Source organism: Schistosoma haematobium, chromosome 2 (assembly GCF_000699445.3).
Source record: "Schistosoma haematobium chromosome 2, whole genome shotgun sequence".
Lineage (NCBI taxonomy): Eukaryota > Metazoa > Platyhelminthes > Trematoda > Strigeidida > Schistosomatidae > Schistosoma > Schistosoma haematobium.
This window is the reverse complement of record NC_067197.1, coordinates 15,403,629-15,427,913: the sequence shown is the minus strand read 5'-3', so window position 1 is coordinate 15,427,913 and position 24,285 is coordinate 15,403,629. Positions and strand designations below refer to the sequence as shown.

General features: G+C 30.4%; 1 protein-coding gene across 1 annotated transcript in view; it reads right to left on the bottom strand.

Moving 5' to 3' along the window:
• SLC6A4_2 (Sodium-dependent serotonin transporter) overlaps nucleotides 1–24,285 on the bottom strand; it is a 61,906-nt gene that overhangs the window by 14,948 nt on the left and 22,673 nt on the right. The window contains exons 2-7 of the mRNA XM_051219163.1: nucleotides 14,757–14,891; nucleotides 7,990–8,284; nucleotides 4,592–4,730; nucleotides 2,394–2,528; nucleotides 1,060–1,163; nucleotides 384–508 (exon numbers count right to left, since the gene is read on the bottom strand). Of these exons, the coding sequence (XP_051067602.1) occupies nucleotides 384–508; nucleotides 1,060–1,163; nucleotides 2,394–2,528; nucleotides 4,592–4,730; nucleotides 7,990–8,284; nucleotides 14,757–14,891 (933 nt within the window). The remainder of the gene's footprint in view (nucleotides 1–383; nucleotides 509–1,059; nucleotides 1,164–2,393; nucleotides 2,529–4,591; nucleotides 4,731–7,989; nucleotides 8,285–14,756; nucleotides 14,892–24,285) is intronic.

Below are 24,285 nucleotides of genomic sequence, written 5' to 3'. Positions count from 1 at the left end.
ATAATTTTAATAATTTGTAAGGGAAAGGCAAAAGGTAGTGAGTACAACAATTTTTAACCCTAATGAAACATCAAACACATTTATAAATTGTGGCACAAGTAAACATTTATAGTAGTACTATGATATTTTGTCATGCATTTTGAATAACAGTTATTGAAAAGGTTGAAAGCATGCAAAATGCTATGTAGACTAAACTTCTCAATAACAATGTATCTATGTAAAAAGAAATATTCATTTTAATCCATAATCAGCTATAACAGATACTGAATACCTAAAACACAGTCTTGAAAAAATCTTTCTCAACATAAAAACTTAATCAACGTAAGAAACTTAAGATTATAAAATACAAACTGGAAAATGATTTCACAAAGTACCACTCATACCTTCATTTGCTACATCTTCCATTGTTTTTCCCATACGGAAACACATATATCCCAAAACAGAGAAGACTACAAATCCTGACACAAAACTTGTTGCACAGTTAATAAAACTGGTAATCATTGCATCTCTGTTTATATATAATGAAAAATAAAATAGAAAAATACTCTTAAATGTAATGAATTTTATCATTAATTCTGAAAAATCTAATTTTATCAACAGATTGATATAGATGGTTTGTATTTTAGTGTAGAATCATTCATTATGATCAGATATATTGAAACCATAAGTTATATTTCTTACAACTATTTTATTAAGTAGTTGAACTTGACAAATATTTGAATCTTTTAAAAGATCCCGCCTGCGGGGTCGTGGATTTACATTGTTCATGATTCCCATAGTAGGACGAAATGGCCATCTAGCGCTTCCAGGTTTTCAATGATAGTCTAGTTTTAATTGACTTATGAATTCAACTGTGTTTAATTAGTTTACAATTCAGTGGCCTAACTTTAGAATGTGAGACATTATTTTCAGTTTTTAACAAGTATTTATTGTAGACAGCATATTGGTTTTTTATAGTTTGGAATTACAATATATTAAGCGTTGATTCCTTAAGAATTCACGTTGTTCTTCAAAAATACTATATAACTGAAAAATAGCTGGAAATACTATTTTACTAACCTGTAACAGTTATTATGAAATTTATTATAACTGGATAATGCCAACAGAACACCAAATCCCGGTCCAAGTGAAAAGAATATTTGAGATGCAGCATCACTCCAAACCTAAAAGAAAAAAACAAAGAAACGAGAATTTTGTTTTGAAAAGTCTATTGACATAACAAATTATGTTATTGATGCATGAATGATACATTTTTTATATTTTAAAACATAAACAGGTCTCTCAGATGATTATATAGCGATTATGAGGAATACATATAGTTACTGAATACATATTTCAAAATTAGTTGTCTGTTATGTTATGAAGAGAATTATTTGTTTGAATGAAACATTGGTACTATTATTACTGTTACTACTGTTGTCACTTTTAATTTTAATGATAATTTGACGATGATCACTATGATCCGTAATAGGAAATAAAGTTCTGTGGAGGAAATTTTGAAAATAATAACACATAAGTACTAACTGAATGGATGTTTTTCATGGAGAATATTATGAATCAACTGACGGAATTCAATAAGCTAAATCATTATATCCATTGGTAACTTGGTCAGCAGTGGAGACCGTTTCATGAATGGTTCTCTAAAATAAACTTCTTAACTTCAAATCAACAATTTAATAATAATATTTTATGAAGAAAATGTAGCCGTTTACGTAAACGTTAATTTCATATGATTTGAGATTACTGGCATGGTGTTTATCAGTCTTATATTGCAGCGCTGTTTTCGGTTTAAAAACAGAAAGTGGTATTCTCATGCTGTTTTAGGGGATTGGCATCTGAATCTAGGTCGATCGTATGGATGATTATTATCAAAATATGCATGTCGCTAATCCTTGTAAATAATCATCGATTTAAATTGCGTTAGTGGATAACAAGAATCAATTTCCTATACGTGTATTTCATACAGTCGTTGATCCAGACAAACGATCGGCGAAGCAAAGAGACGTGCAGTGAAGGCGAGTAAGTCAACTCCATTTAGCCAAGCGTGAATCGATATTTATAGTCGAACAAAAATAAGTTATAGACGTATGATGAGTAAAATAAGAAATGCACACACAAACGCTTACATAAAAATGTCAGGGTTGATAAACGAATAAGTGACAGGGTAAAACATGGCTTGAGAAGAATGAATAGATTGATCTCTTCAGAGTCTAGAATAACCTATGTGGGCTTGACATACTACCAGCTCCCACAGTGTTGACCTTTTTAATAAGAAAATCATTCCAAAAAATGTTAAGTATCGTATGTATATAATGTTGAGTATAGTATCTATTTCAATATACTGTGAATATAGTAGAATTAACAAATTAAACATTGAAAATATTTTAACTTACAGAAGTGCTTAACAGACTTGAAAAATTTGGTGTAAGATAGTATTTAATACCAGTTAACGAACCTTCTAATGTCAAACCACGAATCAAGAGGATAGTTAAAATGACGTAAGGCATAGTAGCAGTTACCCATACAGCCTGTGAAAATAAAATAAAATTTACATAACTGACAAAAATAAGTTATCAATAATAAATGTCATCAATATTGATGAGAAAACATTAAGAATGGATAATACAATTTGATAAAGAGAACAAGAACGAAGATTGGTGTAGAATAATATGAATTCATTTTATTTCGTTAGATCTTCATCAGCTGCTTACATCCTATAATATTTTAAAATCAATGTTATTACTGATATTGGCATACTTTTGCATACGAGAGTGATTAGATATGAATATGTGTATCATGATCTAACGAAGATTCTGATAGAGTTATTAAGGTCATAAAGTTTGAGAGGGAAAGTTCCAGAACATTGAAGTAGTGATTAGAACCCGTGGAGTTAACAAACATTACATGATTGTATAATGAAGTAACTAAAATTAGATTAATGGTAATAAAAGAAGATATGAATTGAAATCAGTCAGTTATGAATTGAAGAAAAATGGAAATGATATAATTTAGACTTCAGGAGTTGAAATAATGAATGACGTAATAAATACAAAAAAGGGGTTCAATGTTACCAGGGCAAAGAAAGATTAATTACTGCCTCTTATTGGATACATAGATCTGGTTTTAAACGTTTGATTGTTATCGCTTTGGCAAATTTCAAAAGGTTGGAGTTTGATTGTTTGTTAATAACCTTAAAGGACTTTAGTGTATCGACTTCATATCCTGTCTTGCGATGGCACTGCTGAATGCTTTTAATCCATTTGACCTTAAACGTTTCGTAATATGTTTTCTGAATCGTACGTAGACTTTACTTTCTGTTCTACCAAAAACGTTTTATGACTTTATTAACTCTATTGAAATTTTCGTTAGATCATAATACACATATTCATCTTTAATCACCCTTGTATGTATATTGTGAATATCTGTGATAACGTTGATTTTCAAATATTTTAGGTTGTATGCAATTGATGAGAACCTAACGAAATAAGATGAATTCATATTATTCTACACCAATCTTCGTCCTTGCTCACTTTAAGATAATAAAGGGAATAATTTGATAAATATTTTTTTAATGACTGAGGTGTAAATGAAAGAATATATAAAAAACGAGTTTCGTTTCAGGTGATTACGATGTATAACTCTATAAGTATTAGGCTAAATATCTTTATATTTTAAGTATTTTAGAAGATCCTTAGTTACTGAATAAAACAATATATTAAATATGATTAAATGAACTAATCGAATGACTTACAGGAATAATCAAACTATATTTGAATTCTGATATGTATCTTTCATGTTAAAATAAAAAAAGTTGAAAAAAATAAGACCTATGATATCCTTGGGTCTTATCAACACTTTATGAATGAATGTAAAGCTAAAAACACATAGTCTATAGAAAAAAAACTCATTAAAAATGAAAATAAAGTTTAGTTGAACAACAAAGTGTTGAAACTGTTTCAGTAATAAATAATGCTGGGATTGAACATTTTCAGTTAGATCTATATACAATTATGTAAATACAGTTTTGCTTCAAACAACAAATGATGTATGTTTCTTCAAAACAGTAAGTTTAATTAAGATCATGGAGTGATTGATGTTTGACCAGCATTGAAAACCTGGAAGCATTAGACGGCCGTTTCATGCTATTGTGGGACTCTCCAGCAATGCGCATCAACGATCCCGCTCGCAGGATTCTAACCCAGGGTCTTCAGTCTTGCGTGCGAAGGCTTATCCTATAGTCCACTGGATCGGCTGGCATCCAATGGTGTTAATGTCCAACTTCAAACAATCTGCGAAATTGTACGACCATCTTCCATTGGACTGAGGTAGATACCGATCTCTACCGGAAACAGATTAGCTCCACTGGTCGCGGCTTCTCACTAGAACTCCAAGAATTCCTTCACAAAGCTAGTCATTAATGTGCATATACTGATAATTAATATGTGGTGGTCTAACATCAATCGGTTTATGATCTCAATCAAAAACTTTATAATCTCCACAACAACATACTGAGCGTAAATTTAGTTATCAAAGTTAAATTAAAATCAGATACAGTTTTAAATAAAAAAGAACAACGTTGAGTCACACTTACTTTTCCACTACTTTTAACTCCTTTCCAAAGCGAAAAATAAACTATTGTGAATACTGCAACTAGGCAGAGACTAATCTCCCAACGTATTGGACCAACATTATTATATCCTTCCGCATATTGAATTTGTAAAACTCGACGACTTTTGTAGTTGAAATAAAACATGTAAATGAAATAGACAAAACGTTTGTTTATAATTTCGATATAATTTTATGGGTAATCAATCGGTAAGCAAGTTACAAGTTGTCATATAAACAAAATGTTAGCTTTTAATGTTTGTTTTGTCTGTGATATATGAGCTAACATTTGTATTACACTTGTGTACAAGAGAATTTAGATGTTAGTTTAACAATTTTCTATATTTTGTTTGTTTATTTTATTCTTATCTCTATTTCTCTTTATTTAACTGTAGGTCTGTTAAATCTAATATTTCTTTCTCCGTTTCATTATTTACGTCACTATTAGCCTTAGATTAAATCCATCAAAATCAACTATTGATACTTTTTATATCTGCAATTACACTGATATGTTCATTATAGCTACTGACAACAAATATGGGTATTATCTGGTACATATTGTTCTAAAGAGTTATACTCACTAGTTGAATAGCTGTTTTTCTGATGCTCAACAACATATTTCCAGTATGATAAATGAACTAGTTGGTTGATTTATAATGTAGATTGTATGATTATAGTCAACTAGAATAATTGGATGATATATGTAATTTCAGAGAGAAAAAAACAATCTTCCATAAACTTAATACAGTTGATGAATCTGAGATGAAAGACAATACGGCTGACTATGTTAATTATTGAAACGGTAAAACATAATAAGGGAGCCATTATACCTTGAAAACAATTAGGATGTATTCTTGATGCTGATTTTTCTGTTTCGTTTTAAAATATAAAAGCTTCATTAAAATGTTGAGTAGTATAAATTTTAAACAGAAAATTACATTTTCATACGAAACCTAATCCCACCTGATTTGGAAGCTATATACAATTATTATCGAAGTAATTAACCGTCTTCGAACTTTAGATTCAAACTTTGACTATATGGCTAAATTTATTAAATTGTGCATGCATAATTTACGAAAGTTTCATTCATTTTTACGTAACAATAAAACTATTCACATAGTTTATTATCTAAAAATGTTAATTAACTGATTGCAGTATATTCCACGATCCCGCCTAGCGAGATGCGAACCCAGGACCTACTGGTCTCTCGCGCGAGCGCTTAACCATGATCTCAACTACTGAAATTACTACAATCTCCACAGAAACCCTTCTCAATACGGTAAGCTTAATATTCTGAAAATTCGTAGTTTTAAAATGATTTTTCAGTTTAGTTTAACTTAGAAGATATCTGATTTAAACATTCGATTGTCATAAACATTTGTTGATTTCATTGTATTAATTGTATTACAACAGCTTGATATAAAGCTTTTCTAATCTTGGAATATGTTTTTGTTTTAAGATAATATAGAACGGTGACTTATTTTAACATATAAAACTTGATTTCATTTATCTAAAATCCCATTTTACGATAATCCATAATTTGTGTCTGTAGTTGCAAACAAAACTAATAATTGAATTATCGGAAATATAGAGATAATTCTGGTCTGTTTCTGTTATTTTCGAAGAGATTATAAGTTCACCTTATCTGAGAACGGAACGAAGACTCAATGATAAAATGATCAATAAGCTAGCTATTCCGATGCGTCCCAACCCCGCTAACTAGAGAGAGAGAGAAGTCACAGTTCAGAAGAGGGAAATATATTCCCTTAGCAGCCAGAAGCACGAATAACAACAATAAGCACAACGCAAGCGTATATATGCAGCACTAAAATGTCCTTGGGAAACGGTAGAAAATAGCATAATAAAAGAGACAACGAACTAATAGCATTTAATGCCTTCCCATGCGGGAAATACGATATGAAGGTAAAAATGAATGTTTTTGGCGCGAAAACAAGGAATTTAAATTTTTAAAATAGAATTACAAAAATATTGCATTTACCAAGTAAGTTCTGGAGATCTAACATTCTAACATATTCAAAATCAATGTTCGTTAGAGATAACCCACAATTTTGATAGCTATTCTAAATGGATCATAAATGCTATGTTGTTGTTCAGTACAAAGTAGGTTATATCAAAATCATGAACTCGGTCAATGTTAGATCGCCATTCAATCAATCCACAATATTGAGTGACTATCTCAGAGTTCTAGTGAGAAACAGTGACTAGTTAATTTCAACTGTACTGGGTATGAGGTAGTTTTCTATCGAGGACAATATCGTGTGCTTATCGAAGTAACACACTAACATAATTGAATTCCAGCTCAGTGGTTTAGAGGCTAGGTGTTCAGACGCGGAATCCAATATCCTGGTTTCGAAGTTGTGAATGTACACTCCCAAAGAGTCTCACAGTAGGACGTAACGTCCTTCCAGTGCTTCCAGGTTTTCAATGGTAGTCTTAAATTGGCCAGCTCATAATTTGAAGAAAATTCAACAGTCTTCATAATTGATAAAGTGTGTTAATTCGCTTGCTGTACATATGACAGTTTTATTCTTGAATGTTTACTATTACAAATAATTCAACTCAGAGTAGTTTTTTTACAATGTCGTTTACTGAGGCTACAGAATTGTATTGATAATTAGTTAGCGTTGATAATTCCATAACAAATTACATAGTTACTGGATCAATTGAAAAACGATTGAAAATTTTACTAAGTGTAAAACATGAGCGACGCAGTTGTTTAGAATTAAGTGGAGTGAGTTGTAACGCGGAAATAGACTTAACAATTGAATTTTGAACTAAAGATAGTTATCCACCTTTGTGGATATTATGAGAAAGTGAATAAAGAATGAGTAAAATGTAATAAATTATGATGAATTTATTTCTAAATCAGAATAAAATAAAAGGAACAGAGATAACATTTTTTTGAATAAACATTTCATGCTTGAAGTGACAAAACGAAAGAAGTTCGTTTTTTTCGGGTAGATTTCTGATCTCTATGTTAAAGTGTCTAATTTTGTAGATAATTTTAGTGGGTATCCAAGTCATTTCACTGTTATATTATTAATTTTTGTTTAACTACCACATCTGAAAAGTTTGAGTAATGATTTTCACACTTTTCAACTTTGTTATTCTTCAATTGTCTACAGTTCAATGATTGATATTTGAATAATTTCAAGTATTTGTATTGATAGATGACAAATAAATGACATACCTAGATACTAAATTAGATGTCAAATAATAAGGATTATAATAAATGATTTTAAATGATAGGGTAATCAAGATTTACTACTTCCTGACGAACTTTATTGAACCATTATTCGTAGTACATACATAATTTTATTCACAATGAAGATGTTACTTGTAATAGATTACCTATAAACTTACTAGAAATATTCTTCTGTTGAAGAAAACACTTCACCACTTCCATTAATTTTTAGATTAGCTATTGATAAATTGACCAACTCATTTAGTTCATATTTATGTGAAGCATTCAGTATAGAATGATTGATCAACCTTTCATAAACGGTAACACAAGAATTTGTATTCCACCAGTTATTACATCCATCCCATGGTATATGTGGTTTCATAGCGTCAATCATATAGAACAATGCCCATGCAATAATTGTATTGTAATACCATGCTGTATAACTTGCAATTATACAAATTCCAAAGCCAATGCCTAAATTTTAAGTAGACGGAAAGATGATGAAAGATATTCAATTGAGTGATTTCGTCTAATTTTATTCGAGGAGTCAACAAAAACATGTCATTGAATAAGTGTTGTAAATTAATTGTTCTACAAATTCTACCAAATTAAAAGCAAAGCTAATGTTGAAATTCATGAGTCAATTAAAGCTAGACCACCATGGAAAACCTGGAAGAATTAGATGGTCGAACGGCATCGCGGATGAGCACTGCTGAGTGCCATACTAGGACGAAACAGACGTCCAGTGCTTTTAGGTTTTATATTCTTATCTAGCTTTAATTGACTTATGAATTCAACTGTTAAATTACTAAAAACTCCGCAAAACCCTCTTCTGATAAAAGTAAATTACTGTATTGTTGAGTTCGCTCAAATATAATGAAAGAAAATTGAAATTAGTACCTGTTATGTTTAATGAATTCAATGAAATGCTTTCAGAATTATTGTTCAAAGAATTAACAAAGGAAATCACAGTTAATAAAGTTGTTTTCAAAGCGATATTTATGATTTTATTTATCTTTTTAAATCCATTCAATTGTTCAAATGTGCGTTTATAGATAAAAGAAAGTCTATGTCAGACTATTGTGTATGAAGTGTGTGTGTGGAGTGAACTACAAATATAGGCTAATCATTAAGACTTCTGTAAATTCTACGATGAAACAACGCATGTAATTTCATTCATACATTTTGAAACATTTTACGTTGTCATTAGTAAACAGCTGATAACCTTAAAGATATAATTTTTTTGTTGTGGTTTGTTATCTTGGAGGAACTGATGTGTATCGAGAGCTATGAAATCATGTAGCCTAGTTTCCCACTGAGTCACTACCATTGGGTTATTTGAACTTTGAATGAACTTTTATAAGACTAAGATCTTTGTAAACATTAATGTATATTGTTTTTATTCATTCCAAGTATTGATCGAATTTTACCGATTACGTTATTCGCGGTGTGATTTCGTTTGTCTCCAACTACCAAACAAACATATTGCACGTAATAGAGAGTTTGAGTTATCTCATTGGTGATATCTGGGATCACGTTTTTACCAGTCTTTACTTCGATATGTGGATCCTGTAAGGATTTCCTCAAAAGTAGCCGTTACTTTCCAAATAATTTGAAATAGATGGATTGTGGCTGATACTTGAACTCCTTTTGGAACTAGTCATCTGGATGTACTGTAGTGTCGGTTGCTATGTTAAGCCTATATTCCTCATTCTGGCTTCTCGAAAGGCCAATTTATACATTCTTTTACAGTTACGTTTTGACCTTGTTAATTGTTGATTTATCAACCCTGACTGTTTTCATGTGAGCGTATGTGTGTGTACACTTCTTATCCTACTCGAAATCTATTCTCGTATTGACTTATTTAATTCCGTTATACATTAAAGCGGATAAAATCGACAATTTTATACGCGGATAGCTGACATGTGTCTTTCGATAACAATCGACATACGATCTAATTGGAATCAGATCTCGGGCCACCAAAGTGGTGATGAATGCTTCGGATAAGAGATTAAGCTGGTTTCGTTTCGATCCCTTCTATTCGCTTCATCCGTCTCATTTCCTGTTCAGATCAGTAAGTGTACAAAATATATGTATTCAATAATCCATTCTTGTATTTGGCTTATATAATTCCGTTATACACTGACATGGATTAAGTTGATGAAATACACGAGAATAGCCAGGATGAATATTTTGACAACAATCATTCATACAATCCTACTTGAAGTTAGGCATAGGGTCACTAAAGTACTTATATCCCAGTGTTGATATTTTTATTAGATCTCAAATCCAGTTGCTGTGATATAAACTTGATGATCATTCAACACGTTAAAGACTACATGAACTCAGTTATTATTTATTTATTTAATCACATAAACATTGATACAAGGAGGTACCAAATACATATGCGTCACATAAATCATTGGATTTGTGTGAGGGCTGGGATACTACCCAGGTGCCCAAACCGAAGCAGGTGGCTTTCTTAGGGAGCCAAACCCCGAGCCTTGGACCTAAAGGTCTGACCCATAAGGCAATGGAGCATCGTGAGGGGATGCAGTTTCATGGTAGCCGGTGACCAACGATTGGTTCATACGCCATTTAATCCCTCAGGATACTGGAGCCCATGTGCACCATTGGTTTGGAATCCCGTTAAAGCGTAAGGCATTCGCTTTTCGTCCTCCCAATTTCGTAGAAAACACTCTCGCCACGAGAAGTCAGTGAGTTGGACTTCCCTGGCAGAGGCTGTATACGCGTGGACATGAACTCAGTAGTTGATGGAATAAGGCTTTAACCTCTGAATTGTAAGATACTGTGTTACAATTGTAATCTGTACATCAACATTAAAATCCTGACAAGACCCATTTATGACAAAATGTATATCCTTGATTCTATTGCTAGACATAATCTATTTGTTCTAAATAAATAGAATTTATATTATCATTCTGTTGTAGAATTTGAATGATCAAAGAAACCTGAGATTAATTACGATCCAATATAAATATGTTACAAACATTTTGTTATTACATTTCTATCCTTTAAATAAACTCCATTTTTTTCTATTTATCATTTATTATGTATCCAGGTTAAAATCTGTTGTTAGTTTTTTTCTTTTCATTTTAATCAGTCTGAAATATTTTGAATAAATTAAACTTAATAAATGACAGAAATGTTTGTAATCCGATAGGTTTCATTATTACATGTTATGATTGTTATGTAATACATGGATATTTATATAACGTTTTTATTACTGAGATGAAAAAATAATAATAATAATTTTATATAAAAACATATATAATAAATGAAGTTTTGATTTCCTTATGTATGAAACAAATGTGTATCTTAAATCCTCCCCCCCCCTAAAAAGGACTGTTTACAAGGAATAAATTATCGGTAACAATATATATATAAACGTCGATTATTTGTCGCCTTGACTTTTTTTAAAAATAAAATTAGATTTATAACTTCAAGATAGTTTGTAATGGCTTTGTATCGCCTAATTGATCAACTTGATCACTGTTATAATATTAATCTTAACAGTGTTTGAAATCAGAAGGTGACAGATTTTATTGTAATGCTGACGTTCAATGTAACATACACAATTAAAACAAAACGATGAATAATTTACATATATATGATAATCTAATCTTATATTGATCAATATGATTGAAGATAGTTTATCACTATGCATAATTACCTATGTAGAACATAGAATCTTATACAGATGTATACTATTTTGAAATATGTCAATTGAAGAAAGGAAAGTCTATATGACATATCATTATTAGCAGTGATGTTAAATAAATAAACTTTGATGTTTGTAAGCATGAAATATTAAATACGGTTAACATGAAAATAAATTGTCTATTGATATATATTGTAATATTGTAGTGGCTTTGCTTCGTTAATCCATCACTCTCGTAACCATTATTATATAAACCTCAGAATCCATTATGAAGCGACAATGACATTTCATTAGCGGATTGCACAGATCACAAAGCTATAAGCATATCAAGCGAATTTGAAACGAATTTTGAAGGCGATTATGTTTATGCGAACAATGCATAGGTAAATTTTGTAGTCGAATTGCATAATGGTGCAGCAAGAGAAAGCAAGAACTAATGATAAGATTTGAGTACATATATAAATGGGGAGGTGGATGAATCATCGATTGATATTTAAGCAATCAACATTTAAGCTCGAGTCTTTCATAGGATCTAGTGATCATAATAGTAAAAATAAATATGCGAATTGTTATTGTTCTAATAACCTTGTCTGTTAAATAAGTTATTAAAAGGGCTTTATTAAAATTAACCATAATCGAAATTGATTGTAAGAGAGTTGCTATAATATAACGGTAAATTTGAAAAAGGAATTTCAGTAAGTAAATAAATAAATAAATATAACATTCTCAGTTATAAACCTATAATAGATGAACTTATGAAATAATGATGAATGTTATGTTGTTATCATGAAAATTTGTAGCGATTCCTTACAAACACGTTTTGTTTGGTTAATCAGATTTCAAACAGTCATTACGTTAAATAAAATGGTATTAACAGTTAAACTATATAAGAAATTTTGCTTATTCAATAAATTTACAAATTACCATAAGAGTTCACAAGTGTTACCTATTGTCACCATGACCTATTTATGTACAAAATGTTCTTTTGAAAATAAACCTTGTTTATCAGTATGGGGGTTGTGGAGATTGTTAAGTTTTTGGTTGAGATCATGAATCAATTGATGTGCTGAGGTGCGAAGCCAGTAGGTTCTGGGTTCGAATCCCGCGGGGTGCGGGATCGTGGATGCGCACTGCTGAGGAGTCCCATACTATGACGAAACGGCCGTCCAGTGCTTCCAGGTTTCCAACTTCATGATCTCAACTAAAAACCTTGTTTAGTTTGTTAACTAACTAGCAACGATCATTTAAACTGACTGAACTTTGAGTAAATATACAAATATTTCATGTCTACCATATTATTCAAACAGAGAATATACTTATGGTATATGATGGTACCTAAAACTATCTAATATCAATAATACTTTGTTATGACATTATGTCACTTAATTAACTCATTGATGAAAATCGATTACTGATAATCAAACTACCAGTGGTGCATCATAGTGTAAGAATTCAGTATTAGATTAGTATCTAATTAGTAATTTGGAAAATTCGGTAAAGAAAATCAATCATTTGGGTTACAGATAAACCATGGTAATCAATGTTTTCAAATGAGAGATTTGAATTTTGACCAAGTACGGTTTTAATAATTTATTGACTTCAAATTATGCAACAGCTTATTTGATTTGAATTTCGAAGCTAAATACTGATAAAATCATATCAAATCATTAAAACAATATACGAATGATCGATGGAAAGCCAACTACATAATGTCAAATATTATACAAGAAATAAAGATTGAAATCAGTTTTTTTGTTAAATGGAATACATTGTGAATTGAAGTACTGGAGGTTAATGTTTTGTTTCAGGGAAAATATTATGCTTTAAGCAGTAACATTGGATTGATAGTTGTAATCAACTAATTTTTGGACCAAGATATGATTCAACCGATTGTTTTAATTTACTTATATTTATTATTCATGTAATATCTAATTTTCTATTCAGTCTGATAAAGTTAGGACTGTTAGACTTGAATTTTACTTAAACAATCGTATATAATCCATTTCTATGTAAAAACAATGTTTATTACTGCTATGGGAATAAGCTGTGAGATTTGACTGAGTTATTTCTTTTTAAAAATAGCTATTAAGACTATTGAGAAATGGATATTTTCAAAATGATTTAGTTTTTAATAAAATAGACTAGTTACAATTTATCACTGTTTGAATTTACACATCAAACAATCAACAATCAAAAAGTATCAGTACAGGGTTGTGGAGATCACAAACCGATTGATGTTAGATCAACATTGAAAATCTGGAAATATTAAAATGCAGTTTCGCCTGTTGTGAAACTCCTCAGCCATGTGCATCTACGATCCCACTAGCGAGATTCGAACCTAGGACCTTTGTTTCTGGCCGGAATCCAACGGTGCTGTTGTCTAGTATTTTCTTTTACAAGTTTATCAAATAATACTTCTGAAAATTTTAACTCTCATGAAATTACACTCAGTTTCATAGGTAAAATTTATCTTAGTTAACCCCATATAGTTTTTTTTTGCCTTAAACACTTCCAATGTTTCATTCCTCAAGTCGTTGAGCTATTATAGTTAATACATAGCATTATATTATGATGTCATATTATTCTTGGTAATAAATTGTTGTTCATTTTCGAAAGTTTCACGTTTTAGTAGTTCAGATATAAAATGAAATAGTAATTTCTATATGAATTCATTAATTGTTTCCATATACATGTTTATACTTATGCATAAAAATGAGAAGTATAATACCGTTGAAGAACAATTTAGAGAATTTGACAAGTCTATCATTGACACTGGATGATTAAAATGGACTTGTTATTTTTGGCTTAAATCGGTTTGAATTGGTTGAAGTTAGACATTAATACCGTTGGATGCCGGCTCAGTGGTCTAGTTGGTTAAGCACCTGAAGCGAGACTGATAGATCCTGTGTTTGAATCTCGCGGGAAGGCGTGACCGTGGATGCGCACTGCTGAGGAGTCCCATATTAGGACGAAACGGCCGTCCACTGCTTCCAGGTTTTTGATGGTGGTTTAGCTCCAATTGACTCATGATTTCAACCAGTTGGATCAGTTTGTAGTAAAACTAGTGATTGACTTTATCAGTTCATAATAGTTATATTCAAACATTTTCAATGTTATTTATGTTATATATTTAGTTTAATTGTAACAGAATATTAATCTTATTTATAGTAACTGACGTAAAATGATTTCATTCCTTACGTTAATTTTGTGATGTTGCAGTAAACAGAATTAATCATTAATCTCAAAACAACAAATTTAACATACCGCTAAACAACGGGCATATTCTTTTCCATACAGTTAAACAACCACTACGTTGATATTGTCCTAATGCCAATTCAAGATAAAATAAAGGTAGTCCACCAAAAATGTACATAACTAAATAAGGAATTAGAAATGCACCTGTAAGGAAACAAAAAAAATACAAGTGATATTGTAATACATTTTTTTGATCAAAACAATTTTATACATATTTGATGAATTTTACTCAATAAATCATAAGCGACATGGATTACAATTATCCATTTTAACGAATGAAAAAAAAGTTGATTATTACATTTTTTGATAATTGAGATCATGAGTCAATTGAAGCTGAACCACCATCGAAAACCTGGAAGTACTAGACGACCGTTTCGTTCTAGTATGGAACTCATCAGCCGCGGGCATCCACGATTCGAACTCTCGGGGTTCAAACACAGGATCTATCAGACTCACGCGCAGACTCTTAAAATATAGACCACCGAATTGACCGGCACCCAATGATGTTAATGTTTAACTTCAAATAATCCACGAAATTGAGCGACCCATCAACCATTGTTTTCAGTGAGTTACTATCTCACAACAGACCTGATTGAACTCCACTGGTCACTGCTTCTCACTAGAACTCCAGGAAATACTTCATGAAGCCAGTCACTAATGAGCATATATTGATTAGTATCAGAAAAGGTTTTGTGGATTTGTTGGTGTGTGAATCTTTCAATCTGATCCAAAAAACTGATAAAATTCGCATAACCTACGAATTACATTCATTTAAAGCCATTCATGTGTTTATAAATTTCTAAAAAAAAATGACAAAACACTTATGTCAAAAAACCCTAACTGTAACTGGTATAGGATTGTTTAACAATACTCTTCTCAGTTGGTTGATTTGTTGGTCATCTGTGAAGCTTTTACATTCAGCTGTCCGAAAATGATTAACAATACACTAAGACTTCGAAAATTTTTGAGGGAGAATTCTTTGAGTACGTATAAGTTGGGTTGTCACAACTAATTGCAAAAATAATTAAAAAAAAGCTTTATTATCGATATGAAATGCTAACTGGAAGATAGTAGGCACTTACATACAAAGAATTTCTTATTAACTGACATCTTTATTTTGACGGTTAATCACAGGTCAACAACAAATGCTTATATGCAACAGGGGAATCAAGTAACAGACGTCCAGATAGGCTTAAATCTTTTAATTTGAATAATTTCCAAGGATTTCTATGTGTTTTACTTGATATGGACCCTTTGATATAATTTCTTTCTATTGTTAAGTTTTCTCTAAATAAAAAACATTCATAATGACTGCCTTCATTCGGAGTCTTCTAAAGTCATGGAAACTATTTCAATTCTATCAAAGGTTGCATGGATATGGTAGTAATTTAAGAGTTGAATTCATGAGTTAATTGAAGCTAGATCACCATGGAAAAACATTTCGTCCTAGTATGAGACTCCTCAACAGTGTGCATCCAATTAACTCATCAATCCAACTATTAAATGTTTATGGTATCCTAAAAAACCCCATATCTGACTATAATCATCATATTCTCACTAGAAACGGTTTCCATGGTGTTCTAATGAGAAGCTTTGACCAGCGAAGTTCAACAAGGTCTATTGTGAGATAGTAACTCACTGATGACAATGGTGAACGGTGGCGCAATTTCGTGGATTATTTAAAGTTGGACATAAATACCATTCGATATCAACTCAGTGGTCTTGGGGTTAAGCATTCGCGTGTGCGAGATTGATAGGTTCTGTGTTCGAATCTCGCAAACAGAGTCGTGGATGATCACTGCTGAGGATTTCCGTGGTAAAACGAAACAGCCGTCCAATGCTTCCAGGTCTAGCTTCAACTGATTCATGAATTCAACTATTAAAAAAGATTATTTTTTCAAAATAATAATAAATAGATTTTCTTAAAAGATACTAGACAGGTTTTGTTTTTTTTCTAATTAAATATGGTTTAATAGTGACTGGTATAATTCAATTACAACATATAACTAATAATAATATAAAAGAATCCATTCTATAACTACATAAATTAAAGGATCCTGTTTATCTCAATTATAGTTGGATAACAGTAGGTTGCGAGAGGCTTTAAGAATAAGAGATAATTTTTTTTAATTATTTGATCGAGTAATAGGGTATATTAAGCTAACAAAAAATCTTAGTTTTAGGATGTTCATTTTGAAAATATTTAATGTTTTTAATTTCTGCTATATTGATTATAAGTAATAACAACCAAGTCTCAAATAGGAAGAAATGTGCATCCTAGATTCCATTGCAAGACGCTGTCTATATTTGCCTATAATACTTGTGAATTAAGGCAATATCGAGGTAATACACACAGTATGCACATATACCAATTAGAGACTGATCAATTATAATCCTAAATATCAATGGAATGATTCAAGCAAACAATATCAAATGAAATTGCAGAATAAAGTTAGAAACTTTTGTTCATGATTTGTTATTGTTTGTTTAAGTACTGATCGGTTTATTGTGAAATGTTATTTCTGTTTTCGGATGGAAAACTTTACAATGAGAATGAAATAAATAAACTTCATTGATTATTAATAAATAGTGCTATTTAAACTTATGTTGATTTAATGTCGATTGTTTGTTTATTCTGAAGAAGTGGTTTACATTAAGTTACGAAACGTCAGAAATATAATTTTTCTAGGTATAACAAAAAATTTATTCATTATTAACTGTCTACCTAATGATCAATTTATTTGAAACTATCAAGTCCAATCTTGCTAGTGATAACTATTTCTTTGATTAGTTGATAAATTTAATTCAAATATTCTTCAATATGTAATGGAGATCACGGATAAGGAGTATTTTATAAAGAATTCTGTCTTATAATAAATTAGTAACTATTAAATAAGTTCTGAATAACTTTGGTTATTTTACTTTTCCTCTGTTCAATATGTGTTGCACAACAATCGATGTGACGTAATCGCACAGACCTAAAATGGTTGTAACAATTTAAGAATACGATAGTGTAAAAGAGAATGACCAAAGCTTTTGTGGCATAGTAACTAATTTTTAATTACGTAAGTTGTTTAATGTAAAAATCATACTCAGATGATAACTGCTTGAATAATCTTGATAATAATTAATGTCAAATTATTGAAAAAGGTTTGGTTACAATATTTGTCTAACAAGTTGATGTTGTTTACATAGAAAAGAAAGTACAATATTAGGTAAACAAAAAAATGAATTTAATCATTTAAATAATTAAAAGAAAAAAAGAAAAGAAAAGTAAATGATTTCCGGACAAACACAATGAATTCGAGTAAATTTTAATGTACTTTATTTTTTCATTTGTTGACTCTAGTAATATTTCTTAATGTTAATGAAATATAGGAAACAGTAAAAATAGTTCTAGTCTAATGAGCAGAATATAGAGTAGAGCATTCGTTGTTTGATGAAAATCACTGTTATGATACAGTGACCAGTTGAGTTCAATTAGGTTAGTTGTGAGATAGTAACTCACTGAAGACAATGGTTGATGTGTTGATCACTTTCGTAGATTACTTGAAGTTAAACATTAACATCATTGGATGCCGGCCAGTTCAATGATCTATAGTTTAAGTGTTTGCTTGTGAGTCTGATAGATCCTGTGTTCGAATCTCGTGAGGTGGAATCATGAATTTCCGCAGCTGATGAGTCCCATGGTAGGACGAAACGGTATTCTAGTGCTTCCAGGTTTTCCATGGTGGTATTATTTAATGTTAGGTCCAAAAATTAAAAGTTTCCCAATTATCGCTTTTAATGTTTATTGTCATTAGGACTTGAAGAGTTTTTAGGATCTTAAAGACTGTTATTTTAATTATTTAAAAATCAACTGTGAAACATATAATTTTTACTCTCGAATAGAATTAATTGCCTAAATTTAATTGTCAGTTGATCGTGTAATTCTTGGATCATTTTATTAAGAGTCTGTAATAGTGAGTGCATAGAAGAAAATGATGAATGGTTTGTTTAAATAGTTCATGTTTTTAGAATAAAGAAATAATCTCATCATTCAAAAAAACCAACGTAGAATTTACCGTTTCTACAAAATATGGAATAATGATTAAGAATTCATTCAATGTTTTCATTGATTGGATATAAGAGACATGTGGGAGGCTATCATAGTTTAATGAATCATATATTCATGTCTATAGCTTAACTTTAGTATGAATATTAGTAAAAATGAATAGGATTTTAGTTATGGTTTACAATGTTGCGTAGTTATATTAAATATATAAATGTATCATTCATATAACTGGTATACTTCTAATGAAATAATGTATGTTTCATTAATATTAAAAACTTAATAGTTTATAAGATAGAATAACTATATTTCAATAGTTGAGATCATCAGTCAATTGAAGTTAAACCACCATCGAAAATCTGGAAGCACTAGATGGCCGTCTCGTCCTATTGTGCGACTCCTCAGCAGTGCGCATCCACGGTCATGCCTCGCAAGATTCGAACACAGGACCTATCGGTCTCGCGCGCGAGCGCTTAACCACTTGACCATTGAACTGGCCGGCATCCAACGGTGTTAATGTCTAACTTCAAATAATCCACGAAATTGAGTGACACATCCACCATTTTCATCAGTGAGTTTCTATCTCACAATTGACCTGGTTGAACTCCACTGGTCACTGCTTCTCACTAGAACTCCAGGAAATACTTCATGAAGCCAGTCACTAATGAGTGTATGTTGATTAATAGTAGTAGGGGTGGTTTAGCTTCAATTGATTTATGATCTTAACTATTGAAATTACTACAATCCCTACAAAATCCCTTCTGACAATAACTCTACTTTGCTGTTTTATTAAGGTGATCTCTTTCGAAATAAATAATCAAGAATGAATTTTGTTTCAATTTTGAAACTGTCACAAAGCCTGTTTCTATGTTTATTAAATAATACACGTGTAGAAGAATCTGTATAAATCACTACTGTAGCTGATTATTTGAATGAAAGAAACATTTATATAATTTTCCTATGATATAATTGTGTAATAAGAAGACGAAGATTATCAGAACTATGTGATATATTAACGCAATACATTTAGAACAATCTGATCATACATATAGTTGTTAAGATCATTTATATATATTACAATAAAAGGTCAACTAAACTAAAAATGGAGGGTAAGAGGAGACAAGGATAATAAAGAAATAATGTAGTGTTGCACAAAAGTGAAAAAAGGTGTATACTAAGATTCATTGAAGATTTAGCTAAACGATAATTCGAACCCCTTTTGTATATTATAAAACAGTTTGTTCTCACCTAAAACCTACGCTGATAATTAATTATATGTGAAAATTACATTTGAAATAATCTCAGAGATTGAAATTTAAATAATCCCAACGTTTCGTTCAGCTAACTTGTCTAGACTTCTTCAGGGTAATAATCAAAGCCGAAATCATCAAAAAAATATATAGCGTATTTAACAATCAAATCAAATCAAAATAATACTCTGTTAGCTTATTATCCACAGTGATGTGGTTTCAAATTGTTTTCACATTATTTGCTTTATTATCCTTGTCTCCTCTTACCCTCCACTTTTAGTCCAGTTGACTTTTTGTTTTTATATATAAATGTTCTTAACAAGCATATTATATGTGATCAGATTGTTTTAAATGTATTGCGCTAATATGTCACACAGTTTTGATAATCATCGTCTTCTTATTACACTAACGAAATTTATCAAAGTGATTAGTTGCTTAAGATGTAACTGTGACTAAAATATACTTTCATGTATATTTAAACAAAAACTTGGTATAACTAATGAATCCAATGAAAACTATGAATGCATTTCTTATTTAAACCATATTTTTATCATAATAATTTAGAGTACTTTTTATTTGAACAGCAATGTTAAAATTCATACAAAAGATTGACAGTCAAGTAGAAATGGCATTTTAAATCACTTTAAACTTTAAAAATTATAGTGAAAAATTAGTATATATATAAGTCCATATTTCAGAAGTGGGTATTTTGGAGGTTTTAGTAATTTTATGGTTCAATTCATAAGTCAATTGAAGCTGGACGATCATCGAAAACCTGGAAGCACTGGACGGCCTTTTCGTCCCAGTATGAGACTCATCAGCAGTGTGCATCCACGATCTCGCCTAGCGAGATTCGGTGGACGATGTCTCAATTTCGTGGGTTGTTTGAAGTTAAAAATTAACGCCACTGGATGCCGGCCGGTTCAGTGGTCTAGAGTTTAAGTGTTTGCGCGCTAGACTGATAGGTTCTGAGTTCAAATCTCGCGAGGCGTGATCAAGGATGCGCACTGCTGAGGAGTCCCACAATAAAATGAAACGGCCATCCAGTGGTTCCAGATTTTGGATGGTAGTTTATCTTCAACTGACTCGTGAATTGAACTATAAAAAGTCTATATATGTTATTCAAATTAATATATAATTCAAAATAACTTCATTAATTTCTCATTTGAAAAACCACCAAGCTTCAAAGGCTTGATCATAAAAAATTACTTCTAAGAATTTGAATGGTTAAGATGTCTAAGAGATACAAATTCGTGGTAAACATTGTATAATAGGCTTATTATAAATGATTACAAATTGAAAATAAAGATTTTTTTAATTCGTAAGCGACAGGTTGTCTTTGAAAGGGATTATAAAATTTCACATTCTAATTCCCATGTTATATTTTTTTAGAAATTAGGTTAAACAAAAACTGAAAAACTATTTTCTAAGAGAAATTGTCAAGAAATTTTACTGTTTACCACTGATTGAGTTTATGTCGAACATTGATATTGGTTAGCAACAAAAAAATTTCTAAAACTATGAATAATATAGATCCTGTAAGAATTGACACTCGTCGGTAAACTACATCTAGACACCAAACATATTCGAATACAACTTAAACCTATTTACTTTTGTATTTCAATAAGTAATAATTATGTTATTAATTAGAGAGATATTTAATTCCATTTCTAAATTGTTGATGAATATGGAATATAAAAAGTTGAAAAATACAATGAAATGCTTATTCATCATTATTTCATAAGTTCATCTATTATAGGTTTATAACTGAGAATGTTATATTTATTTATTTATTTACTTACTGAAATTCCTTTTTCAAATTTACCGTTATATTATAGCAACTCTCTTACAATCAATTTCGATTATGGTTAATTTTAATAAAGCCCTTTTAATAACTTATTTAACAGACAAGGTTATTAGAACAATAACAATTCGCATATTTATTTTTACTATTATGATCACTAGATCCTATGAAAGACTCGAGCTTAAATGTTGATTGCTTAAATATCAATCGATGATTCATCCACCTCCCCATTTATATATGTACTCAAATCTTATCATTAGTTCTTGCTTTCTCTTGCTGCACCATTATGCAATTCGACTACAAAATTTACCTATGCATTGTTCGCATAAACATAATCGCCTTCAAAATTCGTTTCAAATTCGCTTGATATGCTTATAGCTTTGTGATCTGTGCAATCCGCTAATGAAATGTCATTGTCGCTTCATAATGGATTCTGAGGTTTATATAATAATGGTTACGAGAGTGATGGATTAACGAAGCAAAGCCACTACAATATTACAATATATATCAATAGACAATTTATTTTCATGTTAACCGTATTTAATATTTCATGCTTACAAACATCAAAGTTTATTTATTTAACATCACTGCTAATAATGATATGTCATATAGACTTTCCTTTCTTCAATTGACATATTTCAAAATAGTATACATCTGTATAAGATTCTATGTTCTACATAGGTAATTATGCATAGTGATAAACTATCTTCAATCATATTGATCAATATAAGATTAGATTATCACATGTATGTAAATTATTCATCGTTTTGTTTTAATTGTGTATATTACATTGAACGTCAGCATTACAACATAATCTGTCATTTTACATTACATCCTACTGTTGGACTTTGAATCATAAATTTTAATTTAGGCATATTGATAAACACGAGTGCCAACTCGACACATTTTAACATAATTTATAGTAACAGTTTCATAATAATTCATCACATTTCTAATGATGGTTACTTTAGAAAAAAAACCCAATAAATAACAGGAATAAACACCTGAATACTTTACTATAAACACCGCTAGTATATTTGTCATAGTTACATCGTAATCAATGCTAATAGTTTGTTTAATATTTTCATTAGAAAACTTGATAAAGTTATTAGAAATGGTTTTGTCAGTGTTATTAACATAATGGTATATGACAGTTTCCGGTTGTACTTTATGATTATCGAGAAAAATAACGTGTAATGGAAAAAGATTTATGCATAAATAAACGATGTATTATATGTTGCACAATTTTGATTTATCATTGTCACCATTGGTAAACGCCTACTATTGATTCATATAACTAAAGTATTATCGATGTATTTGAAACAGATTATTCACTCATTTTAAACTATGAAAAATATAATATTCGTTTCTATCAATGAATCAACTGAAATATTAAAAGACTAGTATTTGAACGAAGAATATTCTTTTCGATAAATTCTCATCAGGTTCTACATTTATATATAGAACCTGATGAGAATTTATCGAAAAGAATATTCTTCGTTCAAATACTAATCTTTAATATGACGGAGATCTTTAAACAACTGAAATATGTTAACATTGGTTAGTGATCAGTAGTTAATATTGTCATATTAGTAATGCTGATTTCCAAATTTAGTTCATAGAAATCTTTTGCATCATGCTAATGAATAAATGAAAGGATCTTTGAAACTAAGTTAATCTTAAAATATTTATAACCGATGAGAATAGATAAAGTTCACTAGAGATACATGTAAAGTTAAGCTCATTACAGCTAATGATAAACTTTAGGATGAGACCAATTCATTTTATTATATAAAATTTGTTCTGTTTGTTTTCTTTAAAATTAGTTGTCACTGAAATAAAATTTTCAAAAAAAAATAATAATAAATATATTTAAATATACTACTACTTTTAAATTTAGAAAAGTAGTGGATTGTTTGTTAACAAAACATTGCAACGTGTGATCAAATTAACAGTTGTGTGATTTTCTTCAGCTACGTAAATATAATAATAACTTTAAATATCTATTTATCTTAAAAAAATGTTTTGTGGATATTCTGGTAATTTTAATAGTTCAAATCATGAGTCAATTGAAACAAGACCACCATAGAAAACCTGGAAGCGACCGACGAGCGTGTTGTCCTACTGTGAGATTTCTCAGAAGTGCGCACCCACGATCCTGCCCTCCGTGAGACTCGAACACAGGATCTATTAGTTTTGCGCGTGAGCACCTGATCATTACAGCATTGATCCGGCATCTATTTATCTGCTTTCTAAAGTTTATAACTGTAAAGAAGGAAATTGTATACGATATATTAGATTTAAATTTGTACTACTTTTTATTGCTACTGTACATATTCTTGATATGAATGATGTTTGTATCTAAATATTAAATATTTAACCGACTTATTATGTTACTTGCAAGTGACCCTTTTCATTGTAGTTGTTTTTAAC